The 17,923-nt window shown below is 39.9% G+C and overlaps 1 protein-coding gene across 1 annotated transcript in view; it reads right to left on the bottom strand.

Annotated features, from left to right (window-relative positions):
• The window catches only part of nbeab (neurobeachin b), a gene marked incomplete at its 5' end in the record, with an annotated part of 373,184 nt that overhangs the window by 188,375 nt on the left and 166,886 nt on the right, over positions 1-17,923 (bottom strand). The window contains 5 exons of the mRNA XM_079823731.1: positions 9,342-9,783; positions 12,746-12,914; positions 13,219-13,326; positions 14,229-14,353; positions 17,190-17,370. Coding sequence (XP_079679857.1) covers positions 9,342-9,783; positions 12,746-12,914; positions 13,219-13,326; positions 14,229-14,353; positions 17,190-17,370 — 1,025 coding nt within the window. The remainder of the gene's footprint in view (positions 1-9,341; positions 9,784-12,745; positions 12,915-13,218; positions 13,327-14,228; positions 14,354-17,189; positions 17,371-17,923) is intronic.

Below are 17,923 nucleotides of genomic sequence, written 5' to 3'. Positions count from 1 at the left end.
TACTGTCACTTTTGGTCAAAGATAATGCATCCTGGCTAAATAAAAGTATTACATTATTATTATTATTTTTTTAATCATACAGACCCGAACCTTTTGGTTCAGTATTGAAGGATTCTGGAATATAATTTGAAATCTTTTTGGGGCAATTCTAAAGCTTCTGACAGCTTCTGGTCAATATTTATTTTTATTTATCAAAAATAGTAGCCAGGACATCCTGCAAAAATAAACTTCTAAATAACGCCAGCCGGGTATATAAGGCAGTGTGCAAACTCACACATTAAGTTTTCCGCTGAGGAGCAGAAAAGGGGTCCCGGCCGTTTCAGCGGAGATACAGGGGTTATGGCGACGGGATGTAATGTCTCCATTCCCTCCTTCAGGGAACGGGGGTTACATTGGTAACCAAGACGTTCCCTATCAGTCAGTCACATTCAACATGACATCAGAACTGAACTGATGAATTGGATCCCTTCCCAGCGCCCCATGCATAGTCACTTAGTCCTTCGCACGTGATGGGGCAGAAAAAGGACAGAACTTTCCAGGGGGATGTGGATTGCTGTTGTTTCTTTCTTACACCCAATACAGCCACGACTAAATGGATAACACTGGGGAAGCATGCCTATTCCAAATGGAAAGGAATACTACGGAAACCATATCCTTCCAGTAGGGAGGTAACGTGGAGTTACTGTGGTAGATCCTTCCTTGTCAGGGATGGAGTCAATACTGTTACATAGATGGACTCTGCTGAGGGAAAGACACAGGCTCGCACACAGGGAAGCCTCTCTGGCAGACATATGTAAAGCTGCAGGCTGGGCGACACCTCACATTTGTGAGATTCTACAATCTCCGAGTAGAGCCGGTTCCTTCCTGTGTGTTCGGTACAAACAGGTAATATGCGGGAAGGCAGGCTCTGTGTGTTGCTTGCAGTGCCATCCCCACCCAAGGATACGATACAAGCACCTTTTGCTACTCAGGTGAGTTCCCCGTATGGTGAACCCTGGTGGAGTTCCTCCAGCTTACTCAGCAGTCAGATGCAGCGGAAGCATCTTACACCAGATCTAGTACTTGTGTGTATGCCTGGTACGCCAAGATGATGGCATTCACTATCCACTGGGCCAACCTCTGTTTGGAGACAGCCTTTCCCCTCTTCTGGCCACCAAAGCAGACAAAGAGCTGGTCTAAGGTTCTGAAGCTCTGTATGTGGTCCATGTAAATACGCAGAGTGCGAACGGGACACAGCAGCGCAAGGGCTGGGTCTGCCTCCTCCGGGGGCAGCGCTTGCAAGTTCACCATCTTAATCTAAACCTGACTGCAAGGGCTCAAAGGATGCTCTGTGTAGGGCTGTTAAGACCACAGAGAGGTCCCAAGAGGGGATGAGGCATGGCAGAAGAAGATTCAGTCTCCTCGCACCTCTTAGGAACCACAGACTTACCATCGACTGCATTGTGATGTGCAGCGATAGCGGCAACATAAGCCGCGTTTCCACTGCAGGAACTTTCCCCAGGAACTAGGGACATTGGGTGGTACTCGGTGTGTTTCGACCGCAAGAACCAGGGTCTAAATGAAGTTCCGGGTAAATATTTCCCCCTCCGAACGGCCCTGCTCCCGAGGTGGTACTTTTTCAAAGTTCTGGAACTTTCGGGGGAGGGACTTGGGCACTGAACATGCTGATCGGTTGAGCTCATGCAGCATTTTATTTCAACCGGCATTTTTAAAAGTCTTGCAAGGTTCGTTCTGCGTTCAGTAAATATCAGTCTTGCTCTTTCTGTCCAATGGCGCGCGTTATCTCAGCCATCTCACGGTCAATGTCCGTTCTGGCTGATCATAACATACGTTGTCTTATTTTAAATCTAGATTTAACGAGCTTTCAGAATACGCTTTACAGGGTATATACAGAACTTCTTAAGTTGAATTTAATACCTTTTACTACCTTTTTTAATACCTTCAAAATATTTTTTAATACCAGCGCAACTTCAAGCTGCAACTATAGTAGCGTAAATGAAATATCTTTCCAAATGGAATAACATATTGCATCACAATGTAACGAGGTCATTATAACTTAACATCAACTGCCCACAGAGATGAGAATAGAAATAAAGACAGAAGAGGAAGGAGACATCTTCATAGTTTGTGCAGTGTACAGAGGGAAACAAGAGCAATTTTCACGGCGCAATATAGATTTTTTTTCTTTTTCGTTTTAAATCATGAATGCGAGTCAGTGGATATCACACAAAAACGCAATGTGCGCGAGAGTCGATGAAGTCTCAAACCTGGTCAATTATTCACTACAGAAAGTGAACGTAAAATCTGACAAGCTTTCGGCGCATATTCTCACAGAGACAAGAGATATCTCGTTATTTATATAAATCTGCTTTAACATATGCTGATAACGTATAGCCTATAACTGTCTGAATTTATATTCTTAATATTTCTCATGGCCCATATTGTGAAACAAATTAGAAGAGAAGTATAGGCCCATTTCGTGTTAAACAAGTTGTTTTTGAAATTAAGCTGCTCTTACTTTCTGATAATACTGATATTATTTTAGTGTTCTGATATTATAGACTGATAATCATTTTAATTATAGGCCTATAATTCCTTGTTTAATTGGGCAAAATGTATTAAAATAATGAGGAGTAAGCTAATCTATCTATTCTTTTATTATGCAGCGTCGGTTATGCATTGATGCATTATGAAATTATCACGGGGGCAAATTAAATGTAATATCAATTTAATAATAAAAGTAGGTCTACCCTAATAATAATAATAATCACTTATTTACATAAATTGTAAATGCTAAATCCTCTTGATATCGATAGCTGATGCATTTGATAGGCTATCTCGCTGTTATAGGTTTTTCGCGCATATTTCACTCGTACAGTGAGCAGACAAGTCGCGCTCGACGATCCGAGCCATGGTGTGAGCATATAAACCGTGAGCTTTGGCTTTACATCGCATGCGATCTACTCGTAGTGTGAGTAGATAACCTTGCTGAAATCGCAGTGTATGCCCAGCTTTAAGCAACTTGCATATATCAAAACAGCTCTTCAATGCCATCGCTCAAATATAAAGAGTGGTGTTTAGTTGCAAGGTCTAAACACCTCAGCTCGCAATGTAGTGGTGGTGATAGGGCATAGTGTCTGCTGTCTGTCACGCACCTGTTGATGAAGCTCCTAGGACTAACGTTACTGCTGACAGAGGTTTGAATCGGGAGAGCAGTCGGGGTTGAGGGCAAAGCAGTGGAGGTTGAGGTCGTTGATGCATCCGTAGCGCAGAACATTGATATGGGAAGCTGCTCGCTACGTCCGCGCATCTTAGCTTGGTGGCTGCTATATTATTACATATGCAATTTGACGCCATTCACCCCCACCCAGGTTATATTAATTGTCTTCTTGCAGACGTGGCAATAAGCCTCGCGGCTGTTGCAAACTACTGGCCTAAGCCAGTCTTTAAATCGTGAGTCCTCCAGGTCCGAAAACTTGCATTTCCCCATGCTTTACTTACTCTGAATGGAAGCGAGCTCGCGTACATGCTTAGCAGCAAGCCAGCCAGCCGCCGCGAATGAACACCAGCCGCGAATGAACACCACCTCACATGATATCGCACAGGTCCTACTCTCAACATATAAATAAATCCACGCGAATTTTAGGGAGAAAAAGGGCTGTACTTAACACAAATTGAAAATTTATCTAAAAAAAATTGGGCTCGAAAATTTAATTCCTCGTCAGATGACGTTTACTACTTTTTACTACTTTTTAATGCCCTTAATTTTGGCTAATTTCATTTACTACCTTTTACAACCCCGCGGACACCCTGGCTTTAGTATCAGTGCTCGTCTCTTTTCCGCCGTTTTGTTAATTACATATTTAGTAAACTACATAACTAACAAAAGGAGCGCTGCTTGCATCTCCTCCATACTTGTTATTGTTGAAGACAGTATCTGGCAAAAATTATTATTGTCCATGGCTGACTGGGAGGAGCAGCCGCGCACAGTCCAACGTCTCTGGACTAATTTGCCTAATCTTCACGGTACTTTAGACCGCAGTGGAAACGCAGAAAGTAGCAGGTCTGGGGAAAAAATAAGTTCCTGATACAAATTGTTCCGGGTAATTTAGGTGGAAACGGGGCTATACACTCTTGAGGTGGAGAGAGACAGCCCTCGCTCCAAGCCCTCTTGCAGGAAAGAAAGCACAATGTTGATCAGGCATTTATGGGGGTCTTCCCTGCTGGAAGAAATCAACGAAGAGACTCCACTTCATAGCATAAGCTCTTCATAGAAGGGGCTCTAGCTGCAATAATGGTGTCTACTACCACTGGGGATTGGCCACTTAAGACCTCCACATACCATCCAGATAACACATGTGGAGGTTCCAGAGGTCTGGACACGGATACCATATGGTGCCCTGTCCCTGAGAAAGCAACCTCATGGGAATCCGCCAGGGAGGGGCTGTCGCAAGAAGCATTAGGTCCGAGGACCAGGTCGGTGCAACCATCAAGACCTGCTCCTCGTCCTCCCTGACTTTGCACAGTGTCTTGGGGAAACCAAGTGGCAACCTCCCCCAGTTTCTCTTGAAGCCACTACGGAAGTGACTTAAACTGCAATTCATCGACTGGCCGCTATTATTTTACATCATATAAAGTCTTAAAGTTCTGCATAATTAAGGGCGTGGCCATTTTGAGTTACATGTAAATTGCCGTTTGTCTGCGTAGGCCCTGGGGCCAGCTGTGTGCGAGCGCATCCGTGCCATGGGTCTTCTTGGTCAGGGAATAAAACAACTGACAGTGGGATGTCTCCGGAGAGGCAAACAGTTCCACCTGTCCATTTCCAGATCAGCTGGACAGTCCAGGGGTCTGCACTCTCCCTGGGATGTGGGCTTTCATGAGAGCACGTCAGCTGCACAATTGAGCTTGCCAGGGATGTGAATGTATGATGTACGCAACAGTCAATGTGTTGTCCGTCCGGACCAGCGCCTGCCTGTCCTGTTAAGCGGACTTGCTTTTCCCAGCCCACACACAAGTGGCGGGCAGGGAAACAGCAGAGGGGACTCTAGCCTCAAGCCTTTACGAGTAATGCCCTTATCCGTGCAATACTCTTTTCTGGATTGTGACCACCACTGGAATGTGCCGTCATGCCAACACTGGAAGAGCTTCCATCATGTTCCACACAAACAGTCGTCACAGCAGAGTGAATGAAGATCGCTCGGCTCTGAAGCGAAAGCTTATTGTGCGAGTTTACACGCTGCCTTGTATACCCAGCTGGCACGGAGTGGCTTGCGAAGCAAATCTCACTTGCCAATGTGCATTGGCATGTTTTATTACCACTCAAAGTTGATTGGGCTCTCAGGCGAGATTCCAATTCGTCAGTTCTGACATTACATCAAACGTGCCAGCATTCACTCGTTCACAAGCCATGATCGCTAGACAAATATGCCGCTCGCAAGGGCGTGCCAAATTCTCTGGGTGGAGGAAAGGGAGGTAACAGTTCCTGTTATGACGTCATAACAGGAAAATTCAAGATCAGCTCGTCTGGGCTGTCATTTTCTTAAAGGCAGAGAAAGACAGCCAGAACTCGGTTTACACCGATCAAAATTTCTAGCCACTTGGGGACAATATTCCGGCTAGGGGAACTCATATTAATGGTGAAAAACCTCATAAAATGAAAATTTCATGACATGGGACCTTTAAATCAACCGGATACTAATCCTAAATCTCAGTTTGCATTTTATCTGAACGGTTTTGACCATTGAGATCAACAAAGCAATGCTTACCCCCACCCCCTGAGCACACAGTATTTATTCCTCATAACATGCCGGCTTCTTTCAGGTATTTGGCAGGTAGAGTTGATAGTATTATACTGATAAACAAGCTTCTAATAAAATATGAACACTTCTCATGAATTATTAATTGGCTGGGCGCTTGTGAATGATGCGTGAATTATCTGCCACATATATTATTAATAGGATTTTTTTAATTGACTTACTTTGAATAAAGCAAGGATTAATCTTGTGTAGACTATGCATATTGCAAATAGTTTGTTTTATTTGAAATGGCTATTAGGATTACAAACAGTATTGGCGCATAAATGAACATTAATAATAATAATTAAATGTGTAGGTCTCATATAGTGGCAAACTATATTGGTACATTCGATTTATTAGCATACCATCTACTGACACTGACATGGACTCATGTTAATCTATTAAAGTGTTTCTCTGCCAAACTCTTTGATTTGAATTGACTTTCAAAGCCAAAGCAAGTCTTTCATGGTGGTGGCCCCATCTGCAAACACTGCATCCTGGTTATTCAATACTAATTGAAAAAATTCACCTTTGGAAAGTCCCAGAAAGACGGTGATGGGCGAGTCGGTCCTCATCACTGTGTTTGAGGCTTTTTTTGATGTCACTCCCAATCTATTTAGGTTCTGACAGACAATCGAAGAAGCCTGTCCACGTCTGGCATCTCATTTGGTGGCAGGTGGCAAACAATTAGACACAGCAATTTCAAGGCCGGCAGATGACATTAAAGCATGCAGGAGTGAGTGGTACGACCCGGCGTCAGCGGACAGCCTATGTGAAAGCATTTCAAAAATAATACACTCTGCCATGGCAACTCATTTCTGCCTGCCAGCCTCCATTAGGGTGCTGAGGGGTGAGGACGACAGGAGGGGAGCTGGGGGCGCATGGGGCGCTTCTGTTTAATCTGTCATCAACGCCCTGGAGACCCTCCCTAACACTCACAAACACATTTACACACACACACACACACACACACACACACACACACACACACACACACACACACACACACACACACACACACACACACACCACCTTTACTAGTCAGCAGACATACATCTGTGGCGGTTGCATGCATTACTGTGGATCCATTGTTCCTGTGACTCAATATCTAAGAAGGGAAAAGCACATTGTTTGGGCCTAATCTGCCTGCTTAGACAGTAAGGGGCCATCTAGCTGACATAAAAAAAGAAGAAAAAAAAAAAGTAGCAACCATTGTCAGAGATGTTTATGAACAAATTAATTGTTGATAATACATTAGAAGGCAGGCAGATCTTGGGCCAGATTTACTAAACAAGGCAAATTAGCATTCGAGCGCAATTCTGAAAAATGGTAGTGGAAAGTTCTGTGTGTGATATACTGACAAAGCGCAAATTAAAGAACACAGACGCACCAGGATAATTTCCATAATGACCAACGCAATCTACCAATTAGAGTCTGGTTTAAGACATGCTTTTTTGGGGCGGTTAATAATGGCGCAAACATCAGTAAATTGACATGGGCAAACCTTAGTAAATCACCTTTCGTGATTCATTCAAATAATCCCCTCCCATAAATGTTGCGTCTGAAAGGGAAACTACAGATGCAATAACTTCCAAAAATCACAAAATCATAACAAAAATAACCCTGTCCACGCCTTTCCAGCATGATTTTTCACTGCGTGTTTTTAGTAAATCCTGATAGTAGTTTTTTTTTTTACGGCAAAAGAGGGTTTTGCGCTGGCGCAAGCTGTGCATTTGCGGCCCATAAACTCGCAAATGCAAAAGGCAGAATTGTGAGATAAAATGTAAGGTTTAAATGTTACATATGTAAAATGTTATAGGTTTAAATGTTATTTTATGCTGTAACTGTAGGACTAATACATTGTAGGACTGTAAATATTAAACCTATTGTTTACCTCAGATTCATGCTTTCATAGTAGACTAATCATCGCAGGTTTCATGAGTCCAGTCTGTGGCTTGCAACCATATACATCTGCGTTTAGCTTCAAAGGGCATCTTTGACGACGGTATTCTATAAATATGAAGACCATCTTTTTTGCATTCCGATTCTGACATCCAAAGGCACAACAAGAAATTTTTTTTCTCTTATTCCGTGGATTTTACTTGTTGTCCTCGATTTGTTACCACTGTTTTTCTTCCACCACAATACAACCACAGCTGCAAGTGACGACTGCTCCCAAATGTCTATTATCCAAAGAAGCAAAAATGTATATAAACATCATGTGCAAATACAAAGGAGATCAGGCTGAACGAGTCTTCAAGCGTGCTGTCAAAGACATGAGACTTAGGCCTCGAAAACAACGAAACCCTCTTCGCATTCCAGCTGGAGATAACTTTTAGTAAAAGTGAACAGGTTGTTACCAAAAAAAAAAGTTTCCATTTACACTATTTCTGTTTACATATGTTGATTTGAACAGCAACAGCTTTGCAGCGCAACTGAAGACATGTGTTAAGAGCAGAGACAAATCACGTTGAGATTTTATCTGGCCATGGAATGTAAACACGCCACAAAACGCTCAAACACATCTCTGAGACATTTTCAAACACAGCAATTCTTCGTGATAGAAAGTATGGGGAATTTAAAGTGAGTTATGGCTTGCTTATGACCAAGAAAATCATTATGGCCATTCCTCAGGGAAAAGACTAATCCAAGAATTCATCATGGTTTGACTGAGATGTATTGTGTAGTGTTTAAAGGCACGGAAGGGATCGCATGCACACAGAAAAGGTCACTGTACTTTTAAGGGCCTTGTACGTATACATCTGCAGTAAATGGGCTACTGTAGTGCTATTGGTGACAAGAGACATTCAATCAAGATAAAGCCACACGATTTCCCATTTGGAGCCTATGCTGATGTATATTGCTGCCACCTGGTGGAGGTTTATATTATTCTATTTTAACACAGTGACAGCATTAAAAAAGAATATCTCTGGTTTGATACAAGTGGAGTTCAAACGACAGCTTTTGTAGCATAATTTTGATTACCACAAAAAAAAATTTACTGTTATTTGAAGAAAAAAAATTCAAGATTTACAGGGAGGTACTTACAAATGTCTGGGAAAAAAGTGAATGGGGACAAACAGAGGATTTAAAAGTATAAATGTAAAGTTTATAATTTTATAAAAGCCCTTACAATAATTCCTCTGTTAAAATGTGTGTGTTATTTTAGCTGTAAAGCTGTTTAAATCATAATTTATATGTCGTTTCAGGGTTTATGTCTGCACTGTCGTGGTGTCAAAGTTGTAAAATTGAATATAACCACTCAGAAACGGGTATTAAGTTGTTTTTTTCCACACTAAAATCATGTTAAAATGCATCGTGGCTATACTATAGAAACAGTGATATTTACAAATTGGCCCCATTGACTTCCACACTTCATAAAGATTTCAGTTTTTTCTTTTTTTTTAAAGGAGAGGTGAGTAGAAATACATTTTGAAATAAACATCATGCCAAAATACTGTGGATTGAACTTAACTTGTTCTAAACCTGGAATACAGCACGTATACATCTCAAAATGTCTGCATTGTGACTATGAGAAAATGGTACCTGTCAAAGGAATGGAACTGCATGGGTAACATGGCTTGGGCTTCCCTCTTCATGGCCTGGTGATCAGGGTAAGGGAGACTGTCCGGCCCACTCTCTGTGGTTTCCACAGGAGCAGCTACCAGGCTCTTCAGGATTTCCTTGACATTGATGCCTTTGTTGGACTGGCTGATGCTGGAGATGGATGAGGCGGGTTTGAGGTGCTCCATGGTTGATGGCTCAATCAAGCTTTCCTGTGACCTGGCCTCTGATGACAGGGTGCAGAACAGACCGCTCATGCCATTCGGACCCCCCATGGCGAGCTCCAGGTCAGCCCCGTTCATCACACTGGATACCTGCTCGTCACCCAGTCCTGAGTCAGAGTGAGGGAGGGATGACCCCTGACGTGACTCTTCCAGCACACTAAGAGTTTCCTTGCGACCATCAGAGAGGGCTGAAGGATGCTCTAAAGGTCACATATCATAGTGCAGAGAATTAATAGAATAGAATTTAAAAAAAAATCAGAGATGAACAGTAGATGATCCCTAGAATGACTAGCATTTTTTTTTGTCATAATTGTATCAAATTTTTTGACATTTTGGTATCACTACTTACTAGAAATGTAATTGTAATTGTATCAATTTTTATATTTGATATCTATCTTTCTATCTGATGCAATTAATCGTGATTCATCGATTTGAAACCACTCATGTGTATTTATATACATATCTACTATATTGCCAAAAGTATCGGCAATCCCCTCCGAAAACATTGAATTCAGATGTTCCAATCACTTCCATGGCCAAAGGTGTATAAAATCAAGCACCTAGGCATGCAGATGCTTCTACAAACATCTGTGAAAGAATGGGTCACTCTCAGGAGCTCAGTGAATTCAAGCGTGGTACCGTGATAGGTGGCCACCTGTGCAATAAGTCCATTCGTGAAATTTCCTCACTACTAACGTTCTATTCTAAGGTCAAATGTTAGTGGTATTATAACAAAGTGGAAGCAATTGGGAACAACAGCAACTCAGCCACAAAGTGTTAGGCCACGTAAAATCACAGAGCAGGGTCAGCACATGCTGAGGCGCACAGTGCGCAGAAGTCGCCAACTTTCTGCAGAGTCAATAGCTACAGTCTTCCAAACTTTGTGTGGTCTTCAGATTAGCTCAAGAACAATGCGTAGAGAGCTTCAATTGAATGGGTTTCCATGGCCGAGCAGCTGCATCCAAGCCTTACATCACCAAGTACAATGCAAAGCGTCGGATGCAGTGATGTAAAGCACGCCGCCACTGGACTCTAGAGCAGTGGAGACGTGTTCTCTGGAGTGACCAATCACACTTCTCTGTCTAGCAATTCAATGGACGAGTCTGGGTTTGGCAGTTGCCAGGAGAACGGTACTTGCCTGACTGCATTGTGCCAAGTGTAAAGTTTGGTGGAGGGGGGTTATGGTGTGGGGTTGCTTTTCACAGATTGGGCTTGGCCCCTTAGTTCCACTGAAAGGAACTCTTAATGCTTCAGCATACCAAGACATTTTGGACAATTTCATCCTCCCAACTTTGTGGGAACAGTTTGGGGATGGCCCCTTCCGGTTCCGACATGACTGCGCCCCAGTGCACAAAGCAAGGTCCATAAAGACATGGATGAGTGAGTTTGGTGTGGAGGTACTTGACTCGACTTGAGTCCTGACCTCAAACTGATAGAACACCTTTGGGATGAATTAGAGCGGAGACTGCGAGCCAGGCCTTCTCGTCCAATATCCGTGCCTGACCTCACAAACACGCTTCTAGAAGAATGGTTTCCCATAAAAAATAAAAAAATTCCCATAAACACCCTCTTAAACCCTGTGGAAAGCTTTCCCAAAAGAGTTGAAGCTGTTATGGCTGCAAAGGGTGGGCCAACTCCATATTAAACCCCACAGATTAAGAATGGGATGTCATTAAAGTTTCTGTGCATGTAAAAGGCAGACGTCCCAAAACATTTGGCAATATAGTGTATCATATAGTGTATCATCATTTTAAACATTAATTATAGCCATTCACCATTACAGTGTAATTGAAAGCTATCAATTTGTAACATTTATTAGGCTCCAAAAAATGTAATAACTTTTAATTTAACTTAAAACCATCCTCACATAAACCCATAATAAATGTCATTACCTGTGCCCATCCTACCTGTCTAACAGGGATGAAATATACAGAAATTGAATAACGTTATCAAACAGTCTGCACTGCAAAAATGATAAATTAAATAAAGATAAATCCTTATTAAAGCCACAAAAGTTATTTAGTCAAGAGCAGTGAGTTATTTTCTCTGTTACCTTTGCTCTTTGATTAACATTAATGAAAGGCAACATTAGTTGCTGCTGTCTCTTCAGGTCCTGCCGCTGCTGTTTGACATGGATTTGTCACATGTCCAATTATCTCACAACTCTTAAGTTCATTTAAGTCTGCCCTTATGAGGATACTCAACAAAACGGACATTTTGGCATAATTGTGTGTGTTATTGTTATTGTTCGTTCAAGCGCAAAGAGTGTTTCTGTCCTTCAAAAGTACTTGTTGGCTAACTCTTCAACACCATCCCCTTTTAGCCTACATAATAAGTCCTTGCAGACAAGACAACTCTGTCTCCAATCTCTTCCTGTTGTTCTCCAGATGTTAAGCATTTCTCAGTAATATTCATCTAGAGCCTTTAACAAGGTCACTGGGCCCAATTCAGTCACGGAGCACGTCTGGATGCCGATTTGGGTGCAGACAATGGCCTGCTACATGCTGTTAGGAAAAATTCCCATCCATAGCCTATCTTTCTTGAAATTTATGAGGGAGATGCAGCGTAGTGCCTCAGCCTCTATGATCCCATTCTCCTCTGGTGGATTGCTTTCCTAATGGGCACTGACAGATGGGGCTGGAAATAGCAGCGCTGCCCCTGCCTCTCCATGTTTTTTCTTCATGGGTCTTCTTTTTTTATACCCTTTCTTCTCTTTCTCTCTCACTATATTTATTTTCACTATACCCCATGAAAAAAAAAAGCCTAAAATGAACAAAAAAAAATTGTCATTTGATGCATCTATCAAACTACTGGACGTTTATCCAATTTTGTGACCGATTTACAGACAAAGCGTGCAGTGATTTCCTTCAAGAATTTTGTATGGGCTGCATGTTTAATTTTATGCGGGGTGATTAGTGGCGCTTATGAATAATAGATGTGGGAGGTGGTGAAAGAGGAATGTTTTTGACATTGGCTTGAACCTGTGGAGACTTAATTTTTTTTCAATATAATTTGTATCTAATATTGTCATACGACATTAAACAACATTTGAAATGCAACTAAGCAATGCAAATGAAGTTGTTCAGCTTATTGTAAATATACTGTAAGTTAATAAGTGCATTAAGCTGTGTCAACAAACAAAAAAATTAGCCGCTACAACACCTGTGCTGGTGGGGGAATTTATCTCCTGCCGAATGCCTCTTGCTGGTTGGCTGATAGACCTGAAAGTCTCCCGCTGGGGTTCCAGGATGTCCCGGTACTTAGACACCATGAGCACTGAGATAAAATAGACAACAGCAAGAGCCAGGAACTGGGCCTGCTTACTGTCATCCTGTGAAATGCAACACAAAAGAAGCAAAGATTAAGAAGAAGAGTCAACATGTGACTAGAACATGTCATGAAAAACAGAAATGCTAACTGATTCTGATTCTGTTTTGTTAGGTGCACTGTTTCAACAGGGAGTTAAATTACAGATAATATATATATATATATATATATATATATATATATATATATATATATATATATATATATATATATATATATATATATATATATATATATATATATATAATAAAAATATTATATACATTTGAATCTGCGGGACATTTAAAGACCATTTGACATTAACTCACAACATCACGAAAGACAGCAGCTCGCAGACGGTTGATGTCCACATCTTGCAGAAGTCGGTCCGGGTCCTTAATTGGAGAAACATTACTTGGAAAATTTTCTATGGTGGTCTAAGGCAAGAAAAGCAGATATTTCCAAAAAATATTTAACACTTTAAACAGTTCTCACATTGCAGATCTCATTTACACATTTACACCAGGCCCACAGCACCAAATCACACATAACGTGACAATGGTATATTGTGTGGAAAAAAAGGAAAGTGCCAAGACGACACCACATACTTGCACTACTTTCACACTCTCAAGAAAGACAGCTTGAATGCCCAGCGTACATAGAGTCAAATCAAATCAAGATTATACATGCGTTAACAAAATAAAACAAGTACAAATATTAAAATAGAAAAATAAATAATGGAAAAGACATTTTATAGTAATTTTTTTTTAAAAGATTAAAAAAAAACTGTACAAATCTTAAACCCATACTAAATGGTGTCATACATTTTATAAATTTAAGATAAATATAATTTAAATTTAAATTACTACACATGTATAAAACACTTAATGCCGGGCAATCGATTAATCGCATCCAAAATAAAAGTTTGTGTTTACATAGTATATGTGTGTGTACTGTGTATAATTATTATGCATATATAAGCACACACACAAACAAGTACATATTTAAGAAAAATATTTTATATTTATATATAAACTATTTATATTTATAATATAATATATATACACAGTAAACAAATATTTCTTAAATATATACATGAAGGGGTGTATAGTTAAATATACAAAATAATTATACACAGTACACACACATATACTATGTAAACACAAACGTTTATTTTGGATGCGATTAATCGCGATTAATCGATTGCCCAGCACTACTTACAATGTGAAAACGTTACTCTAAATGCATTGTTTGTTATTTTTTTGTTTGTTTTTTTTATAACAGAAATTGTGTACAGTGTTTGCATGCAGTGTTACAGTGTGTGTAGTAAACTGGGTACCTTGCTGGCAGTGGACACACTTTGCAGGCCCTCCTGAGACTTACTGCAGGAAAGAGTGGACTTCAGACTTCTGTCCCTCTGACGCTGACGACACTCTAAACAGTTCCTCACGGCCACACAACATACTGAGACAGAGAGAAAGAAAGAGCACCAAATATAAATGTGGAAAAGTGTAAAAAATCATAGATTAAAATAAAATCCTGGGTGCTGACTGATCAATATAGTGTCCCTATGGGCCCCTTAATCCTGAAAGACCCAAATATTGAAAAACAAACCTGTAAAAATGTTTCCCACCTTATACATGTTGTTGTAGGAGGCCTCTAATGCAGAAATAAATGTTTTTTTACATTTTCGAAATATTAGTAAGTTTTTAGGGGAATGTTTTAATATTGCAACGTTGGGTCAGTTGGGTAGCAGAATTTCAGTGATTTCACTCACTGCCTGAATAAATGTAGAGAACATCTAAGGGTTCATTTGCAGGGTGTAATGATTATATTAGTAGCATATGTATACACTAATAATCACACAATTTTAATAATTGGACAAGTCATATTTTTATGAAAAATCATTTATTATAACAAAATATGTTTAGATTGTATGTACAAAACATGATGAATTGAATAAAAACTTTGGCATTTATGTGATTTAGCTTTGTTCATAGCAATATTCAGTTGTGATAGTCCCAAAGGCAGTTCTTGTCCTCAGAGAAGCAGATGTGGACATTGCCTTTGCTGCAAAGTGTGTTGGTGAAGCCTTTACCACAGTGTCTGCAGCGTCCTCTATTTTCTTCATATCTTCCGACACAAACTTTCAGAAATACTCCAGTGGTGTATTAAGCTCGGCATCATTAGGGATATGACCTGATAAATCAGTATTGGGACTGATAAAATCCTTTATCAGCCAGCGATACCTGTCCACATAATCATCAGACGGGTGGTCACTGGGTTGTTTATTTTACTTTTCCAGTTCACAGACATCTCCACATTCATCTTCTTAACTTGTATCAGAATCCATTTCAAAATCACTGTTCCCATTTTGGATACCATCAATGACATCATACACTTTGTAGATAATACAGTCTTTCTTGGCTGGTGACATTCTGAAATGGAAAAAAACACTGGTTATTTTCCATATCCCAATGATACTTACACATATAAAGAATTCAGACGTTCCACAGAATTCACACAATACCGTCTGGCTAGCTTATGTGTGCCCTATACTATCATGCTAATAGCACTATTACCCCCCACATTCCTGAACATTATCACCTGTCCCTCATGCAGGAAGCAGATATTTGGGCAAACAAAGCCCATAAAAGAAAACCAGTTAAGTGTGTTTTATAAATTATACGAGACAGATAGTTTCAAATACTGCTAAACAAATACTTTCAAATTTTCAAAGAAATAATGTATTCCTTAATTCAACTTGAACTTATTTAATAACAATTAAATGTTGATTAAAACTCAAAATTTTAACAAAGATGACATTTTAAAACTTGTAAATTATGAAAAACATTGTTTCTTTTAGTATTTACTTAACACGGAACAGGTGAGAAGTACATTTCATCCATGTAATATGCAAGGTGCACGGGAACATTTTGCTACCCCTTTCACCCAATGCTGTAAATTTACAACATTGACATTACAAGCTCAAAACCTAATATGATTAAAGTATTCAACAGTACCTTAATATCTGCATGATCTAGACATAGTACTAATCACATAAAAAATATTTTGGGGAATTTTACTTACTTGAATGTTGATTTATCCAGTCCAGTAAAACTTCGCAGGTTGTGTGAGTTCATGGGCAGGTTAACAGGCCTATTCACAAAATGTTCCATCCATAGCATTGCAAGACTGAACAATAGGACCTATTAGTTGTGTAAATGTGGTCTTAGAGAGAAAAGAAATATCTACAGGTTTATTTTAATAGAGCTAAACTTGATGTTGTAATATTGCAACAGTGGGTCTTACAGGGTTAAAGGGTTAGTTCACCCAAAAATGAAAATAATGTAATTTGTTAACTCACCCTCATGCCGTTCCACACCCGTAAGACCCCTGTTCATCTTCGGAACACAAATTAAGATATTTCTGATGAAATCTGAAGGCTCAGTGAGGCCTCCATAGGGAGCAAAGCAATTTACACTCTCAAGATCCATTAATGTACTCAAAAACATATTTAAATCAGTTCATGTGAGTACAGTGGTTCAATATTAATATTATAAAGTCACAATAATATTTTTGGTGCGCCAAAAAAAAACTAAATAACGACTTATATAGTGATAACCGATTTCGAAACAATGCTTCATGAAGCTTCGGAGTGTATCGAATCAGTGAGTCGAATCATGATTTGGATTGCGCGTCAGACCGCCAAACTGCTTAAATCACGTGACTTTGGCGCTCCGAACCACTGAATCGACTCACTGATTCGATACACTCTGAAGCTTCATGAAGCAGTGTTTTGAAATCGGTTATCCCTATATAAGTCGTTATTTAGTTTTTTTGGCGCACCAAAATTATTATCGTCACATTATAATATTAATATTGAACCACTCTACTCACATGAACTGAGTTAAATAGGTTTTTAAGTACATTAATGGATCTTGAGAGTGTAAATTGCTTTGCTCCCTATGGAGGCCTCACTGAGCCTTCAGATTTCATCAGAAATATCTTAATTTGTGTTCCGAAGATGAACGGAGGTCTTACGGGTGTGGAACGGCATGAGGGTGAGTAATAAATTACATTATTTTCATTTTTGGATGAACTAAACCCTTTAAATTATAGTGACAGCACCTTATTGCTTAATTTTTTCCTGCATAGCACCAAAACTGATAAATGGAAGAAGAAAGTCAAAGTTGGTTGGAAGAGTCTTTTGGAAATTTATGCTGAACATCTGGTGTTTACTTTTCATGTTACGTTCTTTAAAATGTGTCCTGACACACGCACACACTTATACACATACCTAGTCTGAGGCACTGTCGCATCAGTCCACCTGAGGACATGTTTTTCTCGGCTTCAATCTCGCTGAAGTTGAGTGAACTTGCAAAGACCAGCACATCGACCATAGCCATCAGCCGGGTCAGAAAGATCACAGCCGTCTCAGAAGACATGCCCTGCGTCGCCTCGATGCCTTCCATTTCAGCCTGACACGGACAGACACGATAATCAAGAGAACAAGGGTATTATTTGAGATCACGGGAAGTCATCACATTATCCTGTTAGCACATTTGTTATAACATTGATCAGTCGTTATCTTCAGTGCAAAAGTAAAACATTTAGGGTGGATTGGGTAAAATGTGACAAAACACAGCACATCGTTTCAACCAGGATGCGAAAAGGTCATGCAAAGCTATGGAAGATGCTTTGAAGGATGTATGATTGCTAATGCCAATCTTTTGACATCTAGATCTGGAATTTAACATTTAAGAGTTTTAATCCTAGCAAAATGAGTGCAAACCTCTCTGACCAAGCTACACTATTCAAAAGTAGTTTGTGGTCGGTAAGATTTTTCAATGTTTCTGAAAGAAGTCTAAAGTCTAGTTTGGTCAAAGGACAGTAAAAACAGTATTGTGCAATATGATTACAATTTAAATATATATATATATATATATTTTCAATTTTAATATATTTTAAAAGGTAATTTATTCATGTGATGGCAAAGCTGATTGTTCAGCATCATTACTCCAGTCTTCAGTG

This window comes from Gobio gobio (genome assembly GCF_949357685.1).
Source record: "Gobio gobio genome assembly, chromosome: 8".
Taxonomy (NCBI): Eukaryota; Metazoa; Chordata; class Actinopteri; order Cypriniformes; family Gobionidae; genus Gobio; species Gobio gobio.
This window is presented reverse-complemented; position numbering and strand designations above follow the sequence as displayed.